The 24,423-nt window shown below is 55.8% G+C and overlaps 1 protein-coding gene and 1 long non-coding RNA gene across 2 annotated transcripts; both read right to left on the bottom strand.

Moving 5' to 3' along the window:
* On the bottom strand, positions 1 to 23,344 carry ALDH4A1 (aldehyde dehydrogenase 4 family member A1). The gene is made up of 15 exons (XM_039842071.1): positions 23,216 to 23,344; positions 17,128 to 17,221; positions 16,463 to 16,555; positions 13,600 to 13,647; positions 12,624 to 12,779; positions 10,907 to 11,056; positions 10,759 to 10,833; positions 9,490 to 9,677; positions 7,262 to 7,335; positions 4,986 to 5,182; positions 4,785 to 4,832; positions 3,827 to 3,979; positions 3,185 to 3,306; positions 2,258 to 2,376; positions 1 to 1,547 (listed from the first exon to the last, which is right to left on the bottom strand). Exons 1-15 carry the CDS (start codon positions 23,272 to 23,274, stop codon positions 1,435 to 1,437), a joined length of 1,689 nt encoding a protein of 562 aa, XP_039698005.1. The 5' UTR covers positions 23,275 to 23,344; the 3' UTR covers positions 1 to 1,434.
* On the bottom strand, positions 18,503 to 23,209 carry LOC120585742 (uncharacterized). Its single transcript, XR_005648503.1, has 2 exons — positions 22,930 to 23,209; positions 18,503 to 18,927 (listed from the first exon to the last, which is right to left on the bottom strand). It is a non-coding gene; the product is annotated as an uncharacterized LOC120585742 (long non-coding RNA).
* Positions 23,345 to 24,423: the final 1,079 nt, after the last annotated feature.

Raw genomic sequence — 24,423 nt, 5'->3', positions numbered from 1 at the left:
TTTGATTAAGTAACGGACATTTTATTGGGTGACATCAGGGCAAAGCCCATTGCCACCGCACAGTGTAGACTCAGTAGAACCAGGAATATCGCCCACCTCCCCAGCCACCTGACCTGGCCCCTTGTGGGAAACAATGCAGAACCTGGAAGAAAGCGGAACCCATGCCCTGCCCAGGTGGCATCAGCACCCAGCCTTGACCATGGGCCATGGTGTGAGATCATGGCACTTGGAGAACGGCCACGCCAATCCCGTGGGGCCCCATGTCAGCCATCCTTGAGGAGGGCCCAGCACTTTTAAGGCCGCCTAAAAACTCTTCTCCAAAGTCACCCCTTATAGATCCCTGGCCACCCAGAATCCAACCTATTTGCCAGTGTCCACCAATTGGCTGCGTCAAAGAAAGGACAGGCCACCTAAGGACCAGGCCACGCAGAGCCACTAACATGCAAAGGAGGGAAGATTCTACAGACAATCCTCAGCCCTGGCTGGACGGGAACCCAAGGGTAGGTCTTGGGGGCTGGAGGAAGGTGGGAGCAGCATCTACCCGGATCTGTCCTACCACAGCCAGTGCAAACTGAGCTCCTACAGGCAAACCCCAGGCCAACACGGGCCCCGAGAGTGCCTGTCTCTGGAGACAGGCCAGGAATGCTAAGGGAAAGATGAAACGGCATGAAGGTCTATCCAAGGATTTCCAAAATCGCAGCCCGAACAGGAAGGACCAGCAGATCCCAGCCAGGATAGAGATGGCCAGGAATCATGTGGGCACGCAGGCACCCTGGAGAAAGGCACATGGGTATCTAAGGCTTAAGGTCGGGCACAGGTACCCACTGGCTCAGGTGGGTCTGGGCAAAGAGCTAGTGTGGAAGGTGGGCAGCCCAGACCAAAGAGGCCGAAGCCAGCTGGTGCCCCTGCACCCTGCAGCCACGACTCGCCAGCCCTGTAGGCCACCCTAGGCACACCTATTCCTGGAGACCTGGAGAAGCCAGGGCCAAGGCCAGGAGCCTCTGTGAGTAATGAGGTTTGCCAAGGGGCCCGGAGCTGCCTCTTTTTTCTCCAGGGATCAGGAGCTGCCCCATTGCTATCTCCCAGGTCCCTGAACCATTGGGCCACAGTGTAGAAGAAAAAGGAAAAAAGGACAGACAGAGAACGAGCCGGCACCAAGTCACACACACGAGCCGGAATTTCTGGGACGGCCAATGGGATGAGGGCAGTGGCCTTGTTCCTCTCAGCACGCTCTCACACCAGAGCCGGGGCACCTGACTCCAAGGGGTGGGACAGACCAGGATCAGGCCACTGGGAGACAGGAGGTTAGGCCTTAGCTATAGAAAGGGGGCTATCCCATGGGAAGTGGGGTGTAGGGCCTGGGATGGGCCCACTGCGCTGAGGTCAGTCGCCTGGACGGACAGACAGGTGGACAGCGGAGGCTCCAACTGGGGCTCACTGCATGTACGAGTAGCGCCAATCCCCCAGAGGTTTGTGGGTCTCCTTGATGACCTGGGGCGACGTCCACCGAAGGACATAGTGGGGTCCCCCTGGCTTGTCATTGGTTCCTGTGGAAAAGATAGTTCTGTTTTTCCTCTGGGAAGATACGACAGCTCTGGGCAGAAGGGAAAAGGGTTGGGGAGGAGTTGACAGAATAAGTGGGGCGCCAGCAGGGGCAGCAAACAGTTAAACTCAATTCGAACACCGTGTTCACGGCGGCCATGGTCTCCTAAGCGCACCTGTGCAGCACGCACTCGTCTGGAGGTCAGAGGTCAGGTGAGGCAGGCACGAGGAGCAGGCGGGGCACCGACACCCCCAGGGTCTGTGTGCCCAACCTGCAGAGGGTGTCTGGACTGGGAGCTGGCAGCCCTGGTTCCAGCCCTAGCTCTGCCACTAGGCAGGTGGGACTTTGGCAAGTCGCCGCCGCAATCTGAGCCTCAGTTTCCCCATTTGTAAATAGGAGGAAGTTGAACTGAAGTGACTTGGCGCATGGTGGTACAAGGTGTGGATAATGGAACCAAAAGCCAGCTCAGCAATTTCCTAGCCACGTGCTCTTGAGCGAGTTGCCTCATCTCCCTGTACCTCAGTTTCTTCCTCTGTCAAATGGGGGGAAAGGATTTAGCGCTTTGGCTCACAAGGTCATTGAAAGGACTCAGCACCCAGCCCACAGTGCTCAGGGGACAGTGCTATTCCTACTACTCCTAACACCCTTGAGATGAAAGGTCTCGGGTCTCCTGCCAGAAACTCAGCTTCCCTCTGGAAAAGAGGACCTACTCACCAGAGGCTCGGGCGCCCCCGAAAGGCTGCTGGCCCACCACCGAGCCAGTGGACTTGTCGTTGATGTAGAAGTTGCCGGCAGCATTCCTCAGCATCTCTGTGGCCTCCCGGACAATGTCCCTACAAGGCAGGACAACAGTAAGAGGGCAGCTGGCTCCCCACCCCGAGCCCCGGGTCCAACCTCCGACACCCACCCCCACCCAGGCTGGCTGTCTGGGTCAGCACGGGGCCCAGCCTGGGACAGCGACACGGGCCAGCTGCTAGCTGTGGGCCCTTGGGCAGGTTGCTGAGGGTCTCTGAGCCTCGGCTTCCTCCTCGGGAAGGGGGCTTAGTACGCTTCCCTCACAGGGCTGCTGTAAGGGCTGAGGGTGTGGGTCAGGCCACACACACTCGAGGAAGTGGCTCATCCTGGTCCAATTCTCCTGGCCCTTGGGAGCTGTGGAACTCCCAGACCCCCACCCTGCCCCCCGGGTCCCAATCCCACCTCCACTCTTAGAGGCAGGCATGGGATGAAGCCACGAAGGAAGGAAAAAGTAAAGCCTCAGGTATAGCATCATGGCACCTGGCTTCAAATCCTGCCTCTACAGAGGAGCAGCATGTCCCTGGCCCCTGAGCCTGTTTTTCTCCTTCTGCAGCAGGAGGCAATGGCCTTGCTGAGTGGGGCCCCATCAGATCCAGGAGAACTAGTCGAAAGCACCCATTCCCTAGAAATCCAGATTCAATAGTGGGCCCCCTTGCATTTTAACAAAGAGCCGGGCTGCCTCTGTGCACCTGTACTTAGGAGGCCTGCCTGCCGGTCAGGACTGAGATGAGGGGAATGGAGAGGAAGCAAAGGGTGGCATTATTACTAGGACCCAAGTCCAGGAGGGCAGTCTCGGGTGGGGACAGGACACCAGGACTAGAGCAGAGAGGAGTTTCGGCCACTCACTTATCCTGGGCGAACACCGCCCCCGTGAGGCCATAGCTGGTGGTGCTGTCGACCAGCCTCAGGGTCTCCTTGTATTTGTCGTCCGGGTAGACATACACTGTCAGCACAGGCCCGAAGATCTCCTGAAAGAGAGGCCCCAGGGTCAGCCACCGCCTGGACCAGAGCCCTGGGGCCTCCCAGGCTGCCTGCTCTGGCCTCTGCCTCTATTCTCAGTCCCCGGTCCCTGGGCCTCAGCCCACACCTCTGCCCCTGTAAGAAGAACCAGGTTCGGCCTCCGGCACTGCCATCCTGGGAGCCTCCGCTTCTCATCTGTGAAATGGGACTGATATACCCACCTCGCCTCAGTCACGTGCCCGCTGTAAACGTCTGTAAACATCAGCTGTTGGAATCACTGCGGTGGCTGTGGGCGGTAGAAGTGCTATGACCCCAGTGAGGGGTCGGCAGTGTCAAGGACAGAGCACTGGATGTGGGGTCAAGGCCAGGCTCTGCTCTCACTGTGTAAGACGGTATCTTTCTAGGGCCTCACTTTCCTTATCTGTGGAATGGGTTAACGCCTCAAGAAGAAAACCACGTGCAAGGGCCCTGTGCTGAGCCGGGTGAGAGGCTGTCCACTCCCGTGTCCCCAGCCACCCGCCCAGTCACCTCCTTCATGATGGGCTCCTGAGGGTCCTTGCTCTCAACGATGCAGGGCTCCACGAAGTAGCCCACAGAGTCGTCGCACTTGCCCCCGGCCAGGATAGTGAGGCTGGGCGAGGAGCGGGCATGTTCCAGCCACTTCTTAATGCGGCCAAAGGACTGGGGTGGGGGAGGGTGTCAGGGAACCAGCTTGGGGGGGCCATTCCCAGCAGCAGCCCTCCAACACACTCACCCCAAAACACCTGTCCCTGAAGGGCCCAAATTCTGAAATGGGGGGTGGGGAGCCCTGAGGGCAAAAGTCAGAGTCTGGATGAGCCATGGCAGACGAGGGCCGGCGTGCACGCTTGTGTGTGCGTGTGTTTGTTAGAGTCATAGACAGACTCACATATGGATATAACACACATATAAATGGCAAATGTCTACATGGGCATATGCACGACAATGTACCCTTATGTTTAAGCATAGATACATGTATGCCTGTTAGATGCATGTGTTTATGCACGTAGACCTACACATGTGTCTATATACACACAAATATGTGAATATGTATGCATGATTAGTTCATGCATGGAGATACACATATGAATGCGCATGCATTTATGTGGAAAGACTGACATGTCCACACAGAGGTCTGTACGAATATGTTCGTGGATGTGCATGTACACGTGCGCGTGCACAGGTTTATGCATGCAGGTGTGTGGGCCTACTTGTGTGTGTGCATACGAACATGCACACTTAAGTGAGGCTTGCTGAGGCTTTTTGCAGGCTGCGCTGGGGGTGAGTTTTTCTCTAGTTGGATGATCTGCCCTTTTCAGAGCTGGGGGCAGGTGTGGCTATCTGGCTGTCTTCCTAGAAGCAGTGGGGCTGGGCAGACCCCAGGTCAGGGTCCCCCATATCTCTTCCTCCCTCTTCCACCCAGTCCAGGTCTCAGCGCCCCCAGGAATGACCGGCTTCCATCCCATACCTTGGCATCGATCACTGCAGAGAAGAAGGTCCCAAAATCCTCTGCAGGCTGGAGGCAGAGGAGACACCAGAAGACACCGAGTTGCCACAGGCCCCAGACCAAGGAAGCCCCCTCCCCGCCCACCCCAGCCCTACACACACAGGAGCCTCCAATCCCATCAGCCACCCGCTGGGCCGTGGCGGGGATGAAGGTGCCACTCACGTCGCCCACTTTGATCCTGCTGTGTTCCTCCAGCAGCCGCCCTTTGATCTGCGGCCACAGTGAGTGAGGCACGTAGAGGCGGGAGCAGGCTGAGCACTTCTGGCCACCGTACTCGAAAGCCGAGCGCAGGGTCCCGCTCACCACGCTGTCCACGTCCGCTGAACAGTGCACGAAGTGGAAGTTCTTCCCACCACACTCTGCGGGGGCCGGGAGGGGACACTAGATGGGGGAGTGGGCACCTCCGGCCAGCCCCGGGCCCTAACACACTGCCTACGCCCATCCACCCCCCAGGATGGGCAGACAAGAGCGGGAGAGGCACAGCGAGAGCTGGACATCCCAGAAACCGATGAGCCGGGCCCATTCCCCCCCTCTACAGATGGGGAAACCGAGGCCCAGGCAAGGGCGAAGGGCATCGGAGGTCATCGGGACCAACTTCCCATTACGCAGATGAGAAAACGAAGACCGGGGGCAGGGGTGCTGCCCAGCACGACGGCAGAGAAAGGACCAGAATCCTAGGCTCCCACTCCGTCTCCAGAAGTGGGCGCAGCGTTCTTGGAGCCTCCTCCCGAACCTCCGCCCAGCAAAAGAAGGGGTCCACCCATGTCAGTTGTGAGGGCTGGTCCATCTTTCCCACCCCCCTGTTCCTAAACGGGAGGAAGCCTCAGCAGAGCACCTCCCCACCACCACCCCACCCACGCCCTGGTTTCCCCACTCAGTTAATCATCAGCAATAGCAGCTCCCGGTTACAAAGCACTAACCACCCACCGGACTGTTCAAAGCATGACAACCTCCTGTCATTATTCCCATTTTAAAGACATGAAAACTGAGGCAGAACGATGAAGCCACATGCTCGACGCTAGGAAGCGGTAGAGTAAGCAGGGGTCTCGCTGCCTCAGGGAGGTGGTGGGAGAGATGGAAAGCGGAGAACTCCGGACGGCTCACCAGAGGGACTCACTGTCCCCACCTCGGGAAGGCTGGTCCGGGATGCACTGGGGGCTGAAAGCTGGAGATGCTCCAAATGGCCCTGACATCCCCATTGAAGCTCCCGCCAGTTCAGGAGTGGGGTCCGGTCTCCCCTGGGGGCCACACTTTGCCCTCAAGAGCAAGACTGCTGACCCACATCCCCAGCTCTGCTGTCGCAGTGCTGTGTGACCCTGGACAGCCCTCCCTCTCTTGAGGTCTCAGCACTTTCCCAAAGTGTGTTCCACAAAAAAAACCTGGTCCACAGGGGCCTCTGCAGATATGGGGTCCTTTAGCCCAAACAGTTTGGCAAACACATATCAGACCTTACTCTTGAAGATATGCAATGCATGTTAAAAGTATTAAAGGCTCTGAGAAGTCCTGCAGGCAAGGAATCCATTTTTGCTTTAACAGGGAGCGTGCCAAATTTCCTTGATCATGACACTGTTTCTTTGTGGGAAAATTATGAATATTTCAACAAGATCTAGCCCTGCTGACCTCTCAGCTCCATCTTCCGCCACCTACTCCCTACCCCAGCTCTACTGCCCGTGTTTCTTCAAATACAATCCCACCTCATGGCCTCTCTCCATCTGCAGTTTCCCTGTCCAGATCTGCACTGTGCAACACCAGCCACCAGCCATTGTGTGGCTATTTAAATTCAAATTAACTACGATTAAACAACACGAAAAAATTCACTTCCTCAGTCCCACAAGCCACATTTCAACTGCTGGATCCCACACAAGGTTAGCGGCTACAGTATGAGACATCACAGAGACACAGCGTTTCCAACATCGAGAAAGCTCTACCGCACAGTGCTGGTGCCCAGGACGGTTTGTCCCCCTGGATCTCTGAGGCTGGCTTCTTTCCACTGTTTAAGTCTCAGCTTAATGTGTCCTCCTTGAAGAGGGTCCCTAACCCCCCCTCCCACCTCCCAGCCCTGCTTCCCCACCACCACCCTAGGTCATCGCCCCACCCAGTCCCTGGGGTCTTTGCCTGCCTCCTGCTACTGGAACAGAAGTTTGTGTGGGCTGGGTCTGTATGTCTCCTCATCACTGTATCCCCAGTGTCCAGAAAGCGTCTACATAGACACTTAATTTATTTGTTGAATGACTAATGAACGAACGAATGAATGAAAAATTCACATTCTGAGGCACAGGTGCTCTGTACAACCCCCAGGACTTCCCAGAGGAGAGGCCCCACCCCTAGGGCGCCCCAAGACTCCTGCAGGGCCACCCCACCTCTGGCACCACCTCCTCTTCTTTCATCATGGCGGGGGAGGGAGGGGCCTCTGGGGCCACAGGGAAAATGACCCTTACCTCCGGCCAGGCGTGGGAAGGTACGGAAGCGATCCAGGTTCTGGGCCACCTGCTTCCACAGGTGTTTGAAGGTGCTGAAACAGGGGGACAGGGTGGGGATTAGGAAGCTGGGCTCAGGTACCTGAGAGGGTGAGGGACCTGTGGGGGGGTGGGGGGGCTCAGGCCTTACCAAAGGAAGGGGCTGAAAAGCCAAGGGAGAAGCACCTGAGTCAGCAGCCCGGCAGGAGGTGGGCAGGGGTCACAGCTGGGGTGCTGGGGAACTAAGAAGGTGCTGGCAGCTGGAAATGGGCTGCACCCCGGGCCTGCGGGGAGGGAACAAGGGGAACCTTGGTGGTAAGATGATGCAGAGGCGGCCACAGGGTGCTGGGCTGGAGTCCTGACTGACACCCACAGGCTGTGTGACCTTTCACTGATTACTTAACCTCTCTGAGCCTCAAATTCTGTCTCATCTGGGAACTGGATAAAACAATTCCACTGGGCAGGGCTATTCTGTGCTTCACTCTAATAAGAGTCCAGTGCTTAGGACAGTGCCAGGCATACTGCAGGTGCCTGCCTGATGGGGGACAGATGCTGCCATGGTCTGCGATGGGAACCCCCTAGCCCAGGCTTCAGAGGCCAAACCAAGGAGGAGGGTCCTGGGAGAGGGAGCTCAGCGCCCACCCCCCCACACACCTCCTCCCTGGGCTCCGAGTGTGACCAACCTTAGCACCACAAAACAATAAAAATGCTAATCAGTAGGGAGCCAGCAACACAGTAGCTAATACTAATTTATGACTTTCCCACCTTTAAGCCTGCTGCTCATCAGAGCATGGCAAATGGGGGCCAGGCCTGCTCCGCCAGCTAATAGGCAGGGACCCGTGGGGCCCTCAGCTGGCAGAGAGGGCCTTCTGGAAAACGGCCCTCCTCAGCAATTCTAACACTGCCATCGCCACCCCACAAACCTTGGTGGGAAAGGGGGTGGGGGAGCCTGAGGCCGGCAGAGAGGCGAGAAGGCACTGCGGGTGTCCCACGAAGCCTGACACCTCCATCCCGAGACCCGTGGGTACCCCAGACTCAAAGTTCTCGCCTGAATCGGTCCACTTCTCTCCATTCCCACTGTCTCCACCTGTCATCTCTCCCCGGACATGGACGGACTCATAATGGTCTCCTGTTTCTGGCCACTAACAACTTGTGTGCAGAGCGAGAGCCATCATCTAGGACAGAGGCCGCAAACGCAGGGGCCAGGAGGGCCAGGCGGGGAGTGAATGAAGCTGACCGGGTACACGGAGACCTGCCTGGTGGGGGTGGTAGGGAACCCACCTGCCTCCAGCCAGTGGTGCCACATGGAAGCACAGGCACAGGGACAGAGCATCCAGGTTCTCAAGCCAACAATTAGATTTTTATATGAAACGGTCCCAGTCGTGTAAGGCTGGTTCACCTCTCTCAGCAGTCAAAGAAAAGAGGTATTTGCCAGGTCCCACTGAAGAGCTACCATTTGTAATCTCTGCTTGAACTCTGATCAAGCTGCTCCCTCTGCACAAAACCTTCCGTGGCTCCCACCCTCTTCAGGATAAACTCCAGACACCTCTCCAGCTCATCAGGCCTCACAGTCACTGGACTAAACGCCTCCCGAGGCGGGACCTTGTCCACTCCACGCATCCACTGCAGGGCCTTAGCATGAGCAGACCAGCACGCACACGGGCTAAATACCCAGTTGAGTGAGTGAATGCACGAGCGGTCGTGACTGAACCACGTCCTGCCCCCACCCACTTACCCTCGGCCACATACGCCACACTCCAGCCGTATGGGGCCACCTCCTGAAGCACAAAGCTTCAGCATTAGGCCTCCGTATGTGCTGTTCCTTCCCTGACAACACTCTCCTCCCCACCCCACACTTTGCCTAGCCAATTCAACTTAGATGCCACCTCCTCCAAGAAGCCTTCCTGATTCTCCTCCAATTTATTCCAAGCTCCCTCATGCCCTTTGCAATGACAGAGGAGGCAACAAAATCAATGTCGCCAAATATCTATAGGCTGTTTCCAGCCCGTAAAGCTCCTTCCTTTTTGTAAACTAGTTCGACTCTCACAACTACTCTGCAAGGTAGGGCTCATAATACCTGTTGTACAGGTGAAGAGGCCCACAGCCATACAGTAAGCAGTGGGTACGGACGATATCAGAGGCCCAGCTCTTGGACAGAGGTGACAGGGTGGCTGCCTTCCCAACATCCCGACCCCGCCCCAGGGACTTACGGTACACTGCCTGTGAAGTTGATGCCACAGAGGTGCTCTGAGCTGGTGATGGTGTCCCCAAATGTGGGCCCGTCAGCTGGCACGAACTGGATGATGTTGGGGGGCAGGCCGGCCGCCCGGAGGATGCAGTAGACAGCATAGCTGGCCAGCATGGCAGTGTCACTGGGCTTCCACAGGACCACGTTGCCCTGCCCGGGAGGCCCAGTGATGCCTCACAAGGCTGAGGGCCACCAGCCCCAACTCCACCCCACCCCAAGAATCCCTCACCTGCAACCATCAGGACCCTTTGCGGGCCAGACGTCCCCTATCTGACCCCACTCCTCCAGGTATCGGGCACTGTGCTCTAAAAGCCCTTGCCAGCAACACCATCCTGCCCTGTCTGCTCCTACACTCTGGCCAAGGCTCCCTTCCTCCAGAAGCCTGCATGGGCTGGTCCTGCCGGCACCCCTCGGGCAGATCTGTTCTGGGTGTTTCTGAGTTGCTGGGTGCTCACTGGGAGCAGCTGAGCAAGTGTTCACAGGGCTGTCTCTGCAGATGCCCCGGGTGAGGGCACATGGTTGCCTGCGCCTGTGCACATCTGCCTGTGCTCAGATGCACAAGGACGGCCCTGTGCACGAGCATCCTCCAGATCGCCCAGCCGCCCCGTGTGGGGCCCAGGCCCCCCGATGACTCTGAGCCCTCTTCCTGCTACTCTGTGAGCCACCCAGGCCCTCGGAGGGCAGGCTGCATCTCTCCCATCGGACGGGGAGCTCATAAAGGCAATGGCCACTTTTGCCCTGATAATGGCAGTAGAGCCCAGTGACTTTAAAACTAAGCCTGAATCCTTATCTCTCCCATCATTTACTAGCCACGCAACCCTAACAAATAAATCACCAGGCACACAGCAAGCACTCAAAGGTGAGCTATAAGTATCATCACTAACAGTCACTACACGCTAAGCCTGTACAGGGTCACACCTGCCTGGCATCAGACGTGTCACACACCAGGTCTCACAGCCCTGAACTGCAGCCTATTATTTCCACTTTGCAGATAAAGAAACTGCCTCAGGGCAGTGTGGGGGTTTGCCTGGGGTCACCCAAAGCAGGACAGAGCTGGGATCCAAACCAGCCTCCAACCCCAAAGCCTTTCCATGGCCCCGCACTGCCTCCACCCTTTGGGCTTCTCCCCCTGACTAGGGCTGGACCTGAGGAGCTCGAGTGTGGCCTTTTGTCTGCTGAGACGGGAATGATGCCAAGCTCCGCCCGTTCCTACCCACTGCCCACAACTCACCATCAAGGCTGGCGCCCCTGCCAGGTTGCCACCAATCGCGGTAAAGTTAAAGGGAGAGATGGCTGCCACGAAGCCCTGGAGACAGAGGAGGCGATGAGGCCACGCTCGAGGCTCCCGGCAGCCCCTCCCGCCCCGCACCTGTGGGTACCTCCAGCCCCCGGTACACCACACTGTTGGTGCTGGGTGGCACGCTGATGGGCTGCTCCCCCTCCAGCTCCACGGCGAATTTGGCATTGAATCGGAAGAAGTCAATGAGCTCGGCCGCGGCATCGATCTCTGCTTGGATCACAGTCTTACCCTGAGAGGCGGGAGGGCCAGGGGGTCAGCAGCAGCAGACATCCCTCCCATTAGGCCTCACATTGGACCCCGTGCCCATGGTGACATCACATGCAGGCTGTGGTGGCTCCCGCCCAGGGATGAGTATGTGCCCTCACTAGGATCGTCTGGCCAAGAACCAGGAGGCCTTGTGACTAAACGTCCCCTCAGACTGTCTGTCCCTCCTGAAAGTGAATGTGAGCCACGAGGAAAGGACTCCAGGCAAGAATGGGCTTTTCCCACATCAGGCGGCCCCTCTTTGGCACACAGGGTCCCTCGCAGCTGCTCAGGACACAGAGCCAAGGAAGCTGAGCTAAGGTGTGCTGTTCCCTGCTCTACACAGCTACCATGCTTCCTACAAGCTCCTGAGTCTTCAAATAAAGAGGCGCTTTAATCTGGCCTTAGAGTGTGTGTGTCTCTTCCAGCCCAGGTGTGACTCACCTGGGATACCTGGGACACTCTGGGGCCTGATACCCACCCTAGAGGCTGCTGAGAGAACTGGCAGTGTGGAGCTGTCATACCACCTCTGTGCAGCAGAGGGAGCTCTCACTGAAGGACGAGCTCTGGGCTGACCCAACTCCCTAAGGCTCCTTCCTGAGGATGGTGAAATTAATCCTTTCTGCCTCTGCTCCTTTCCCCAGTGCTCTCTGGCCCAACATACATTCCTTCAGAAATGTTTATCAGGAGCTTCTACGACTCCTGGGAGACATGATACAAGGTCCAGAAAGACGGAAAACATTAACACATGATTACCAACCCCCAAAAGCTTGTAAAGAAGCAAAGGACACACAGGAACTCATGAAAGCCCAGTGTGAACTGAGCTGTGACTGACAAATGAACAGCATGTTATGAGGGCGGGACTGATCCTTTTGGACAGAGAAGTTCTGGAAGCCTCACAGAGGAGGTGATGGCTGGGCCGGACACTGACAGGTAAGAATTTATGGGGCAGAGAAGACCGTGAGCACTCCAGGCAGGGGACACAGGGCAGAGCCAGGAAGATGGGACACCTGTGGTGTCCTGGAGTCCTGCAAGGTCCAGGCTGGCGACATCATGGACCAGAAGGCCTGGCAAGAAGGGCAAGGAAGCTGGTGAGCTGGACAGAGGTGGGGATAGAAGGGCCCTGAGGCATGGGCTGAAGACTTGGTATGTGACTCTCAGTGACAGAGATCTCGGTCTGTAAGCCTAGAGTGGCCTGCTGGAGGTGTCAGAAAAACCACTCAGGGCTGCAAGGGCCTGACCAAGCGCCTAGAGAACTGCACAGGGCAAGTGACAGTCCAGGCGAAGCATGACAAAGGCCTGGCCGAGGGTGGGACAGAGAAGACAGGGAAGAGACATTTCCACAGGAGGACATGCGGGTTTAGCACAGCCCGACTTGTTTAACAATTTCTGTTGGTCTGTCCCCTCTCCTGGGCCCTGCCCCTCAAAGATCTCTCCGGTCTCCACCCAGCAGAGCAGTCTCAGCACCCAGAAGCTGCTCAGCTGATGTCTGCTGAATTGGATGGGGCTCGACTGCCACCCACCCCACCCCAACTGTGCCCAAGACACCTCACCTGTCCCACCATGGTCTTGGCAAGGACCTCTGCCCTGTGCGGCCCGCTCAGCATATCTGCTGCCTTCAGAAAGATCTGGGCCCGGTCTGTGACAGGCTTCAGGTCCCACTCCTTCCTGGCGGCCAAGGCAGCCTCAATGGCTTTGTTGAGCAGAGTCTGACGAAGAGGAGAAGGTTGCGGGCGTCTTCCTGCAGCACCAAGGGCTCCAGGGAAAGGAGTGAGGGAGGAGAGACCTCCCCCCAGGGAGGACTCCTGGCTCCCATGGCCCTCAGCCGCCTCACCCCACAGCTGCGGTCGCCAGCTAGGCCGACCCAGACTCAGAACCTGTCCTGCTGGAGAAGTGTGAGGGACCTGCCGGCCAGGTCAGCATGCCAAGCATGTGGCACTGGGTCCCTCAGCTTTTACACCTACTCCACTTCCTCTCGTAGTCTCGTCAGGGCCTCACCTCATTCCTGGGGCCTGAGGCCCCGGAACCCACCATCCAGAGCCACCAGCCCTCAAGCTCAGGGGCCTCGCCTCACCCTTGCCAGGCCAGAACCACAACCTAAGATATACACCTGCTGCTGGCATCCCAGATGCCATTTGCCCTCATCACTCTGTGATGCCAGCTCCTAGACCCCGGGCCACAGGTCACCCCATCCCCTCTGCATGACGCTAACTTCCTATCTGGCTTTCTCTCCATGGTGTCTCTAATTTCCCTGCCTTGGCCTCCACAGAATCCACTCACCCTCCCCAGTCAGCGTGTCTGGGGATGTCCTAGCCCGATCAAGGCAGCTCCCATTTGGCTCACAGTAATCCCTGCACGCCTGGCCTATTAAGGACAGCGGCCCAGGGACTCCCTCAGTCTGGGATGCCCCAAACGTGCCCCCACACCCCATGGCCAGAGGGAAGCAGTGTCTAATGTCTACCTCCACGTCAGCAGCCAGCAGGACAAAATAAGGTCAGTGCCCCAACCCCAAAGTCACCAGGGACTCACCTTGTCTGCATAGCAGAACTTGGCTACCTTGTGTCCATGGTTAAAGGGCTGAAAGAAGAGAAGAGTGAGGTCACCGCCCAGGATGGAGGTGCCAGGGTGGGGCTGGGGGGATGGGGCTCAGAGCTGGCTCTCTGGGCAAGAGCCCCCAGCACTCCCTTGTCCTCTCCCCTCCACCCCCACGAAGCCTTCGCCCGTAGCCCCGGCCCACACCGATCTCTGCCCCTTGATTATGGAGCATCTGCTGTTTGATGAGTAAGACGTGGCTCCTGCTCCAGAAGGTCCCCAGTTCATGAGAAGGGCACGGACCACACAGTCTTTCAGGGAAAGCGTGGACTTTGTGGTCAGACAGACACGGGTTCGAATCCCAGTCTGCCACCCACTAGCTGTGGGGCCCGTATAAACAGACTTCCCCTCTCCAGGTCCCTCTGTCTGGGACGTGGGGACCTCCCCGCCTCATAGCATGGAGAAGAGGACCGAACGGGGCCACAGGTGAAGATTCTTCTGACCAAGTCTAGCATGAGGCTGCAGCTCAGTGATGCGTGTTACACCAGGGGAGGCCCGAAACGACACACTGGTGCTGCGAAACACTCAGGATTCCCGCCATGCCCCAAAGTCCCTAGGGAACAGAGCCATTGCTTCTTGAGCCCCTTGCATGGGGCCCGGATTTACTCATCTAAAAGGGGCGATTCTAACAAACACCGACAGGCCTCAGCATGAGCAAGCAGGCAGGGAGAAACTTCACTTCCTTCCCTGCCCAGGGCTGGTGACATATTTTACACCATAATGATCAACACTTTCGCCACCTGTTAGTCTGTCAATGGTCTGTGTGCGACTTTCCTGTCTCATATGGCAGCCACTAACCACACATGTCTATAGCCAGTTCCTCTGTTGCACGAGCCACATTTCGTGCCATCGATAACTATGTGTGGCTGGTGGCTGCCATAATGGACAATGCAGCCATAGAACATTTCCCTCGGCATCGTAGTTATTTCTACGGGGCAGTGCTGGTCTAGGCTTCAGTGGAAGAGGCCTTTTCCCCTTCGTTTTAACCCTTGGCACCGTTGCCTGTATCCTGTCCATACCTGAGATTGTCCTGTGACACTCAGGGGCCTAAAAAGGCAGCTAGGACCCAAGTCCTTCAATTTAACATGTCCAAATGGCCACCAGATACTCCAGGTCAGCAATATGTCCTGGCGCTATAGCTCCTGCCCTCACGCCTGCAACTGCCCCATATGCCTGGGCTCCAACCATGCCACGTGGCCAGGTCAGTGAGGCAACATGGGAAATGAAAACCGGAAGTGCCCACCCAGGGGGCTAACAAAATCCCAGCTGCCTGGAAAAAAACCCAGGTGCCGCAGCAGCCGTGGAGGCCGGGGGAGCTGCAGGTAAGGGTAGGCTCTAGGCAGTTACAGAGACGAGACCTGGTGAGTGAGGTCATGGGAGCCACTCTCAGCTGGCACCTGGCACACCCCGTGCGCAGACCTGAGGAGCATGCAGATCCCAGGCCGTGCTCCGACGGCTCCGGGTGTCAGGCCCTCTGGTCACTACTCAGCAGCAGGGGCTCCAGGTCATCTCTGTGTGTGACTCCTGTCCCAGGCCAACCTCAGAACCCTTAGCAAGGGGCCCCCGGTCCTCACCCTCACCCCTGCCCACGCCTGCTCGGGGCTCCATCTGGACAGAGCCAGAACGTGTTTGCCCTAACTGCAAAAGGGCCAACCTTTTACTCCTCAAATTACAGACCTATGAGTTTCCTGGTCCATCCAAAGTGTACGCCAGTCCCTGGCTCCAGAATCTCCAAGTAGGTGGGGTTCTTTGGCCAATGTCATGACAGGGCTTGGAGCCCAGCCTTCTCACCCTAGCCCCCTTGTGGAGAAATCCGTCAAGAATGACAGAAAATGATGTGTGGACTCCTCAGGTTCTTCCTTGCCTGTCGACAAGACTCACTTATGGGCTGAATACAGTGTGGCAGGCTAGTCCGTGAAATCACACAACCCACACTATATCCCGGTGAGAATCAGGGCTGATTAGAAAAGTCTCTTGACATCACAGTGAATAATTTCCAGTGCTTTAAAACACGTATTAATGCTAACTAATAAGCTGCTTCTAAATCTTCTTTAGAAATTGTCAGGGTGCAAATAAATTCATCTGAATCAAAATCAACGGGATATGGTTCTAGAAAGATGGACCCGTCATCCCTGTTCCATCTCTAACTGTGCCACCCCAGGCAGGTCACTTGACATCTCTGAGTTTCTCCTCTGATCTGTAAAATGGGCAGCTAACTTCCTGCTCTTCCCACCTGTGACGGGAGTGACAGGGACTAAAGGAAGTGCTTCCACGGGTGGGGTGGGGCCTCACAGACCAGTCTGTGGGAGGAGACTCGGCTCCACCTGCCTATGACCTGGGTGCTTACCTGGCCACACCCTGGGGGCTTACCTCAAATGAGCTCTTGGTCAGCTAGACCAGTGGTTCCCGAGTACAGATGTGGGCTTTAGGGGCTGTCCTTTCTTTGGAAGGATTATCTTTCATTCTGACTTTCTAGCCTCGCTTCCTACGCTCCAGGTGGTCAATGAGTCAACTTTTCTAAAGAGATGATGAAGCTGGTGGCAGCCATTGTTTTGAACCTCCTCTTGGCAGGCCTGAAGTTGGCACCTTATATGAGAGCCGCCCCCAAGACTGCTTTTGGAAGTTTACACCAGTGCATGGAATGAGAAATCTAGGCGTGGTTCTCAGGGGCCCGAAAAGGCAGCGAGGACAGACCCCTTCGGAGGCAGAGATCCCATCCTAGTTACACGCTTACGTGCTGCCTGAGGGACAGACCCCAGATTCAGGAAGAGGCCGAGCCCTGCCCACTCGCTGGACTTACCGACACCTGGTACTGCACGTCCGCGGTCCACACCTCCTCGTCCCCCACCACACACGGGATGGCTTCTGTCCGGCCCTTCAGGTCCTTCAAGGCCTGGGGAGAGGACAAGATGATAGGTGGGCACCTCCTTCCCCTTTTCTCCCCACCCAAAACCTGATGCAGAGTCTCCAATCACAGATGCCCAGGCAGGAACAGAAATGAGAAGGGGGCCAGACTGGGTGGTCTGTGGTTAAGAATGTGTGCTCCCCTCAGGGGACACAGCCCTTGTCCATTGTCACCTCCTGTCACGCAGAAAGATGAGGCAGTGCCAGGTTTTCCCATTACAACAAAGATTTTAAAAACTACATTTGAAATTTACATGAAATCTCATAATTTTGAAAATCCTGGCAATTAATGGGAGAATGTTTTGAAGCAAAAAACATCTGTGGGCTTATGACCCCTGACCTGGACTGAGGCACCAAAGAGGCCCCGGTTGACACATGATGCTCCCAACCTCTCCCACCCTCCAGACGTACAGCTATCCCCAGCCTCCAGGGTTCCTCCCAGGGCTGGAGGGCGAGGCAGGAGAGAGCAATGGCTGCGGGCACGGAGAAGCATCTCGGGAGCTGCTGAGGCCACCTCTGTTCCATGCCCTGTACCCAGTGGGCACCCCCGCCCTCCCTTACCTTTTGCAGTGCACCTCGCTCAGGGCTGCCCTGTGTGAATGCCAAGATGGGCTCATTGGCCACCTTCGGGGAGGAGACGTGCTTCCACCGAAGCCTGGATGCCAGGACAGGGAAGAGAGGCAGACAGGTCAGCAGTGACCACCACCAAACTCAGCTTCCCTATCTCTAACAGGGGGTCCTGGGTTGGCCCAGAATCCTGAAATCCAGAGCAACTAACTATAGAACTGAGGGGTGAGAACAGGCTCTGGGGTCCAAAAACCTAAGTGCAAGTTCAAGTTCCAGTCCTGCCACTGCGTGCCCTTGGGCACGTGAACTGCCTCCTCTGACCCTGTTTCTACTTCTAGGAAGCGACGATAATCATACAAACTCACATGGTTGTTTCAAGTTTAAATCCATACATACAAAACCATTTCTAAAAGGGTTTTCCCATAATGCAAACTTTATCCCAAAATGGCCCCAAGTCACTTCTTTCTCTAAGCTGAAAAGGCAGGACATTCCAGAGCTGGGTGGGCCTCATCAGCATGTGAACCAGCTGAGAGTCCCGGGCACAAAGAGCTGAGCTCTGGCTGGGCAGGAACATCCAAGATGTGGACTGTGAACTTGGACGAGTGCTCTATGCTGTTCACAGAGACAGGAAGGGCTGGTTTGGGGTTCAGGTCTGATTTCTGGGTACTGAGTTTCAAGAACTCCTGGACCTCATTGATTGGTGGCCACTGTGACCACCACCCCTAACGTGCCTGGGGGTCATAAGGTGGGAGGACAGGCAGGTAAGACTTTACGGTCAGTCATTCCAGAACTGGAACCTCAGCTGTGAGACTTCTCCGTCAGGCCTCAGTTTCCTTATCTATAAGGGAGGACATTAATGACAAAGGCCACTGAAGGCACGCAGAGCTTGCTAGACTTGATAACACCTCCCATCTATTAAGGAGGGGCCCAAGGATGGGTCTCACCAAAGATCTCGCTATAAAAATAAGGTAATTTAGATCCTAAAAGGAAAATGGCTAGTTCAAGACCAAGAACAGGAGGAACCTGGATTGGAATCCAGAAAAGCCCAGGTACCACCTCCCTCTGGAGTCAACGCCCACAGCCGGAGACCAGTAGGGACACGTCTCCGGTTGGGCAAGCAGGGTTGCTGGTCCACTGCAGGAGGGTGAATGTACAGCTGGAGGACACAGTCTCTCATTTAGCAGAGAGGGGGATATTTGGGGCTTCGACAGTGGCACAGTGACCTTGGTTTTGTCTGTGCTTAGACAAAATTATGAGTTGCTCTGTTGCACCTCATTTCACCATGGTCTCAGCGTGACCTTGTCTGAGGCCGCCGGTGTTCTGTAAGGTGGCTTTGAACTTGCACTGGCTATGACTTGCCCTTTTTTTCCTTTCTCACTGGGAAGAGGTTTGGGGGCTCAGAGACCTGGCCTGGGAAGCCTGAAGGAAGGACACGAAACCGGGGGCAGTGAGGGCAGGTCCTGCACTCATCCTACAGGATTATCAGGGCCCTGCTACATCTCTGACATGATTCTAGAAACTGGAGATACAGCAACGACAGAGACGGCAGGGCCTCTGGCTGCACACAGCTGACCTCTAGTGGGGGACATGGGCAAGAAATCAGCACGATGAAGACAGAGGGAACCCAAAAATGAGTAAGTAAGGGGAAACGCTAGGCTACTTCAACCAGGGTGGTCAGGGAGGGCTTCTCTGAGGAGGTGACTTCTGGCGGAGACCTGGAGGAGGTTCATGAATAGTCGGGAAGAACAGTCCAGGCAGAGGGAACAGCAAGTGCGAAGGGCCTGGGCAGGGAACCTGTGACAGGAAGAGCAGAAAGGGGCCTGTACGTTGAGGGGGAGAGAGAGGAGATAGGGCTGGGTGGCCCAGGACCCCGAAGGGCAAGGTGAGCACTGTAAGCTTTTCCCTCTTCTTCCCCCACCCCACCCCCCAGGCCACACCCACCATGCCCAAGGAAGCCAGCCACATTCCTCAGGCCCCACCTGCCCCCTGGCCAGGGGGTGGGGGAATGTGGAGCTAACCCAGCCCCCCACTAGCTATGTGACCTCAGGCAAGTCACTGTCTAGAAGTGACACCCATCTCCTCCTGTGGGGTTACTATGGAGATCTGAAGCAATAATAATGCTAAACTACAGATGTCCTCAACAAATTACAATCCACACCGCCCCTTCCACCTATTGTAGCGGGAAAGTTCAGCAGCCACAAGCCCCAACAGCCCCTCAGGAAAGGGGAGGGCAGTGTCCACTCCCGGGGCCATCTGGGAGGTTCCCTCAGTCCCTCACTGGGCCTCGGTAGCAGCACACCAGCACCGAGCAGTAAATCAGACACGGCCATGTTCTCCTTGGCCAAGAGAGTGGCACTGAGTCAGCAGGGATCAGGTACTGGGCTGGAGCCAGGAGACAGGCCGCCCTGACCCTTCTCTGAACCCCAGTTCCTGGTGGGCTCGAAAAGCACAGGCTCTGGAAGCAGACATACCGCAGACCCAACCCCACACCTGCTCCGAGACCTCAGCACATCATTATCAACTCTGCGGGCCTCTGTTTCCCCACCTGAAAAACGGGGGGAACCCTACGTTCCCTGCAGGCCACTGTGAGGACCCAAGCTGCTTGCCTTTCCTCACTTAGGTTTTTCTGAGAAAACTGGAAAGGTCTTCCAGAGCCTGTACTCCAGCAGGCCAGACTCTCAAAGGCAAATTGGTTCCCACACACCCCAAGGAGCAGGGGCTGGCCCGGGGGCTCAAGAAATACTGCTGGAATAAACAGCAGCATATTCCACCCAGAGCGGAAGCTGAAAACATCACAGCGACCAGCTCCCTCCCAGGCAGGGTCAGAAACAGAAATCCTGTGGGCCTCCCTTCACCTTCCCACTGTGACCTCAGGAACACACGCCCCCATGGCTTTCTTTATGCCTGGAAAGTCACCAGGCCCCGACTCTGCTGTCCATCAGTCTGAGTGTGGCCTGGGGGACAGAGACTAACTAGTTCAAAGGTCAGCCTGAACCAACTAGAACCAAAAAAAAAAAAAAGTCAGGGACTCTCTTGTCCCTTCTGGGGACGGAGGGGAGCTTGTGGGCCGTTTGGGATTAACTGGAGCGCCTTCCATTGGCTCAGGGAAGACAGAGACGAATCACTTGCGGGACTGTGAGGATCTACAAGGCCCTTCTAGGTAGGACATTTATTCCACATCCCAAGGTCGCAGCTATATCTCAGATAAGGTCAAAACAGCTCACACACTTTCTCATCACATTTTGTGAGTGCCCATCAAGTGCCTGGCTCGGGGATGCTGAGATGAACCCAACCTGACTTTTCTCAGAGCAGCTCTCGGCCCTTCCACTCAGGAAAGAGTCCGAATTTGACTCGGATGCCCCTAACAACCTGGGATGCCCTTTCTGCTCGTCCAGGGACATCACGCAGACAGGGTGTGAGACCTTGGGTCCCCTCTCCACCCTGTGCAGGTACCAGGATCTGAGCTAGCAAAGCCACAGCATCAACAGACCTCCTGTAATGGGCAACGTCAGGGCTGGATGGAGCTGTGGGCCAGCCAGTGAAACCTCAGACGTGCGCAGAGGGGAAAACTGAGGGGAAGCGGGGTGGCCTGAGCTCCCAGGTCACGCGTGGCCTCTGCCCTGGTCCACAGCTACATCAGCTTTTCCTGCAAATGGCCACACCTGCTCCACTGTCTCTAAACTACTCTCCAAACCCCAGCCAAAGTTAGCTTTTAACGTGAAAGTTTGATTATCAGACAGAGAGAGAGAAAGACAGAGAGTAAGTGCTCAGCTCAGAACTACTCAGTGGCCTCTCATTTCTTCTCTCAAACAAAAAATCAGAGTTCTTACTGAGGCCTCCAGACCCACTGCCCATTGCTCCCATAGCCTCCCACCTCATTTGCTGTGATGCAGTCACCCTGGTCCTTTTTGCGGTTCCCAATGCATGGAACACTCTTCACGTGGCTGGCCTCACACCACCTGGGCCTCTTATCTGATCCTCTTCAGCCTCACATTTCTCTTGAAGCGCCAGTGACAACCCTCATTACAAAGCTCTGACTGGCCATCTGTGCCCCCGCCAGGCTAGAAGCTCCACTTGGCCGGCCTGTGTCCCTTCTGTTCACCACTGGACACACTGCCTGGCCCGTGGTAAGCACTCGAGAAATTCCTTTTAAAACACTTAACGCACAAGTGGTGTCAGAGCCAACGCCAGGCTCCCAGGACTGGACTCCCAGGCCAGTGCTCTCCTGCTAACACCTGGGGCTAGAGGCAGGCTCCTTGGGCTCCCCAGTGTCTGAGGTCGGAGATGGCCAAGATCAGAGAGAGAAGTAGAAAGGAAATTACCCTTGCTTCATTCAGTGCCCAGGCTTTTCCAGCTGTTATCTGGGACTTGATAAGACTAATCCTCCTTATCGGTGAGATAAGGGACTAGCAATGGAGGTGAGCAGAGAGAAAGGCCCAGGCGAGTTCAGAAGGGAGAGGCAACAAACCCAGAATGAACTATTTCTATTTTTATGCCCCAGAAAAAATATGAAGGAACATTTATTGAAACTTACAATGTGCCTGGCACCATGTTGTGATTCTCTCACTGAATCTGCCCTACAAATGTACTATTATCTCCATTTAATGGATGAAGAGACTGTAGTTTACAGATTACATACTCCTCCTAGCTCAGGGCCAAGTGATAGAGCAGGGTTTGAACCCAGGTCTTCCTCACGCAGGAGATATATACACTATGGCAGAAGCACCTGGATCATCTCAGAGACCCACGGTCAGCTGGGGCTGATGGGATACGTTCATTCCCCTCACTGTCCCGCTAGCACCTCCTCCCTCCCAGCATTTCCCACCTGAGGAAAGAGGCTACCTTGAGGTGGGTAGTGGCTTGCCCAAGGTCAAGTGTGGCAAGTGTGTGGCAAGTGTGGCCCCAACCTTGGCTTGGGAAAGGAGCCCCTCTCTCCCAGGTCCTCTTTCTGTGCCCCTCCTTATCCCATTCCTACCCACAGAGGACAAACATCAGTGTTGAGACTCGCCCCTGCCCAGGGCACCCCTGTGCCATCCCCTGGGACACTGATTAACTCAGAAAAGGCCTAGCTCAACAGAGGTGACATAGCGAGTCACAGTCCTAGGGGTCAGGCAAACAAAACTCAAGTTGGGGGCAGGGCCTGCCCAGCCTGTGAAAGGGAGACAGACAGAAACATTATCCTTCCTCCCCCACCTAGTCCAGAGCAGGAAGGAGCTCTGTCATTGAGTGGACAAGGGTCTAGGGACCCTGCTCCACACTGTGGGGGTTTGCAAATCTGGGTTTGCAGGGCACCTCCACTTGGAAACTCCTCCTTGGCTTCTTCGTCTGCGATTTGAAATTACATCTACTGCACGGATGTTGAAATACAAGCGATAAAGATGATCATGATAATAACTGGCCATTGCCTATGTGCCTGCCACTGTTTAATGCATTTTAACAGATTAGCTCAATTAGTCTCCCCAATGAGGTACATACCAAATGCCTAGCACAGCGTTTGGCACCTCATGATCACTCCATAAATATTCCACCTACCAGAAGAAAGGAGTCGCTTTTCTGCCCAATACTTAACTTGAAAAAGGGGAAGAGGAAGAGAGAGGCAGAAATCCCGGTAGAGAGAGGAGAGGGAAGACTCAAGGAATCCCAGAGGTGGAATCCCTAAATGTGAGATCGAGAGTGAGGTGAGAAGTGTGGCGTGCTGAAACTAGAGGTGCCCCGCGGAGGAAGCCAGCACACTCGGGGAGCGGGCACATTTAGAAGGTCGGGTGTTTGGAACAAGATGAGTGCATAGGAGGCTACCTTCCGAGCGTGGGAGCAGGGAGAGCACCGAAGCACCCCCGCTCCGCCACAGGATTCGGGAACGGGGTCCCCCTTGCTGAAGGAAGGAGATAAGGTGCTCGCAGTGGAAGGAAGACCTGGATGGAGAGGCAGGAGGGCACTAGACGAAGCGACCCCTAGCAAAAGGGAGCCCCTGGGAAACTGGCAAGGCTCCGGCAGGGAATCGGAGCTGGGGGAGCCCAGCGACTCCCGGGCCCCCGGGCCAGCAACGTCGCTTGAGGCTTCCCCAGACCCGGTGCTCACTCACCCGGCCCCCCTCCAGGGGTGGACCAGCAGGACGCGCCGAAGTGCGGACAGGAGAAGCATCTCAAGCTCGTAGATTAGCTATATTCTCAGGACCGTCCGCGCTCTGCGCAGCGGGACGGCGTGGCCCCGCCCGGGGCGCACCACTTTGGAAAGTGGGGGGTTCCGAATCACCCCGGCCGTCCTCCGAGTTATAATCAACAGAAATACCTCTGTATTTACCCTGCGTTAATGAAACAATTCTCTTTTTAAGGCATGGTGGAGGACATTACGTTACATAGGATAAGATAATCCAAAAGAGGAGTCTTAAAATATACATGTTTCCCCATTCTCTCTTTATGGTATGACCCACCCGCCTCTGAGGGAGCCGGAGAGAGGGCGTGATCCTCATCGACCAATCAGAGTGACACATTGGAAGCTCCTGGGCCAATCAGAGGAGCGGTCATGTCGCAGTCTTCGATATGTCAGAAAGAGCCAATGAAAGAGCGGGAATGGGATACGTGCTTGGCGGGGCGTGAAAACAGCTGGTCTGCGTGTTAGGTCGGATGGACCTTCAAGCCAGACCACTTGGTCAGCCCATGACTTTTGACTATCAGACTCTTCCCCGCAGGTCCACACAGCGGCCAGCCTCCTGGCTCTCCCCTGGGGCTGCAGCCCCGAGGATGAGCCTGCGGGCCCTGCCTTCAGCCCCCTGGCCGGGACCCAGCTACCCTCCACCTCCCGGTCTGGCGCCTAGATAAATCAGCCTGATTCCTTGCAGATTACGGTTAATAAAAGATAAAACCCGAGCAGGTCTATGCTTAGCTTTCCCTTCAAAGACTCTTGTCACGGAACCAGTTGCTCCTGCGCTTTATTTCTGCCCCGCCCCACTCCGGTTCAAATTTTCAGTTTTCTCTTGGAGAAGTTTGGTGAAGGATTGAAAGTTATTTAAAACTCGGATTCTGAAGACTTTCTGATGACGAGGTCTTAAGGACCTATTCTTTTCCTAAAATACTGTTAATGCTTTTCTTACATCTTCTCATTTGTTTATACTTCGTCCACCAGTGCAAACCGCGAATCTGCTTAGGAGTCCGAGTTCCAATGCTGATTGTGATTCTTTCCTATGACATTAGCAAAATACATAACTTCCCTGGATCTCGGTTTTCCTGTCTATAAAGTGGGGGTAATAATACCCACCTTAGAATACCCTCATTATCTCATGCAACTCCTTTT

The sequence above is a fragment of the Pteropus medius genome, unplaced genomic scaffold (assembly GCF_902729225.1).
Source record: "Pteropus medius unplaced genomic scaffold, Ma_sr-lr_union100, whole genome shotgun sequence".
NCBI lineage: Eukaryota > Metazoa > Chordata > Mammalia > Chiroptera > Pteropodidae > Pteropus > Pteropus medius.
The sequence above is the reverse complement of the archived record's forward strand: the minus strand, read 5'-3'. Positions and strand labels throughout refer to the sequence as shown.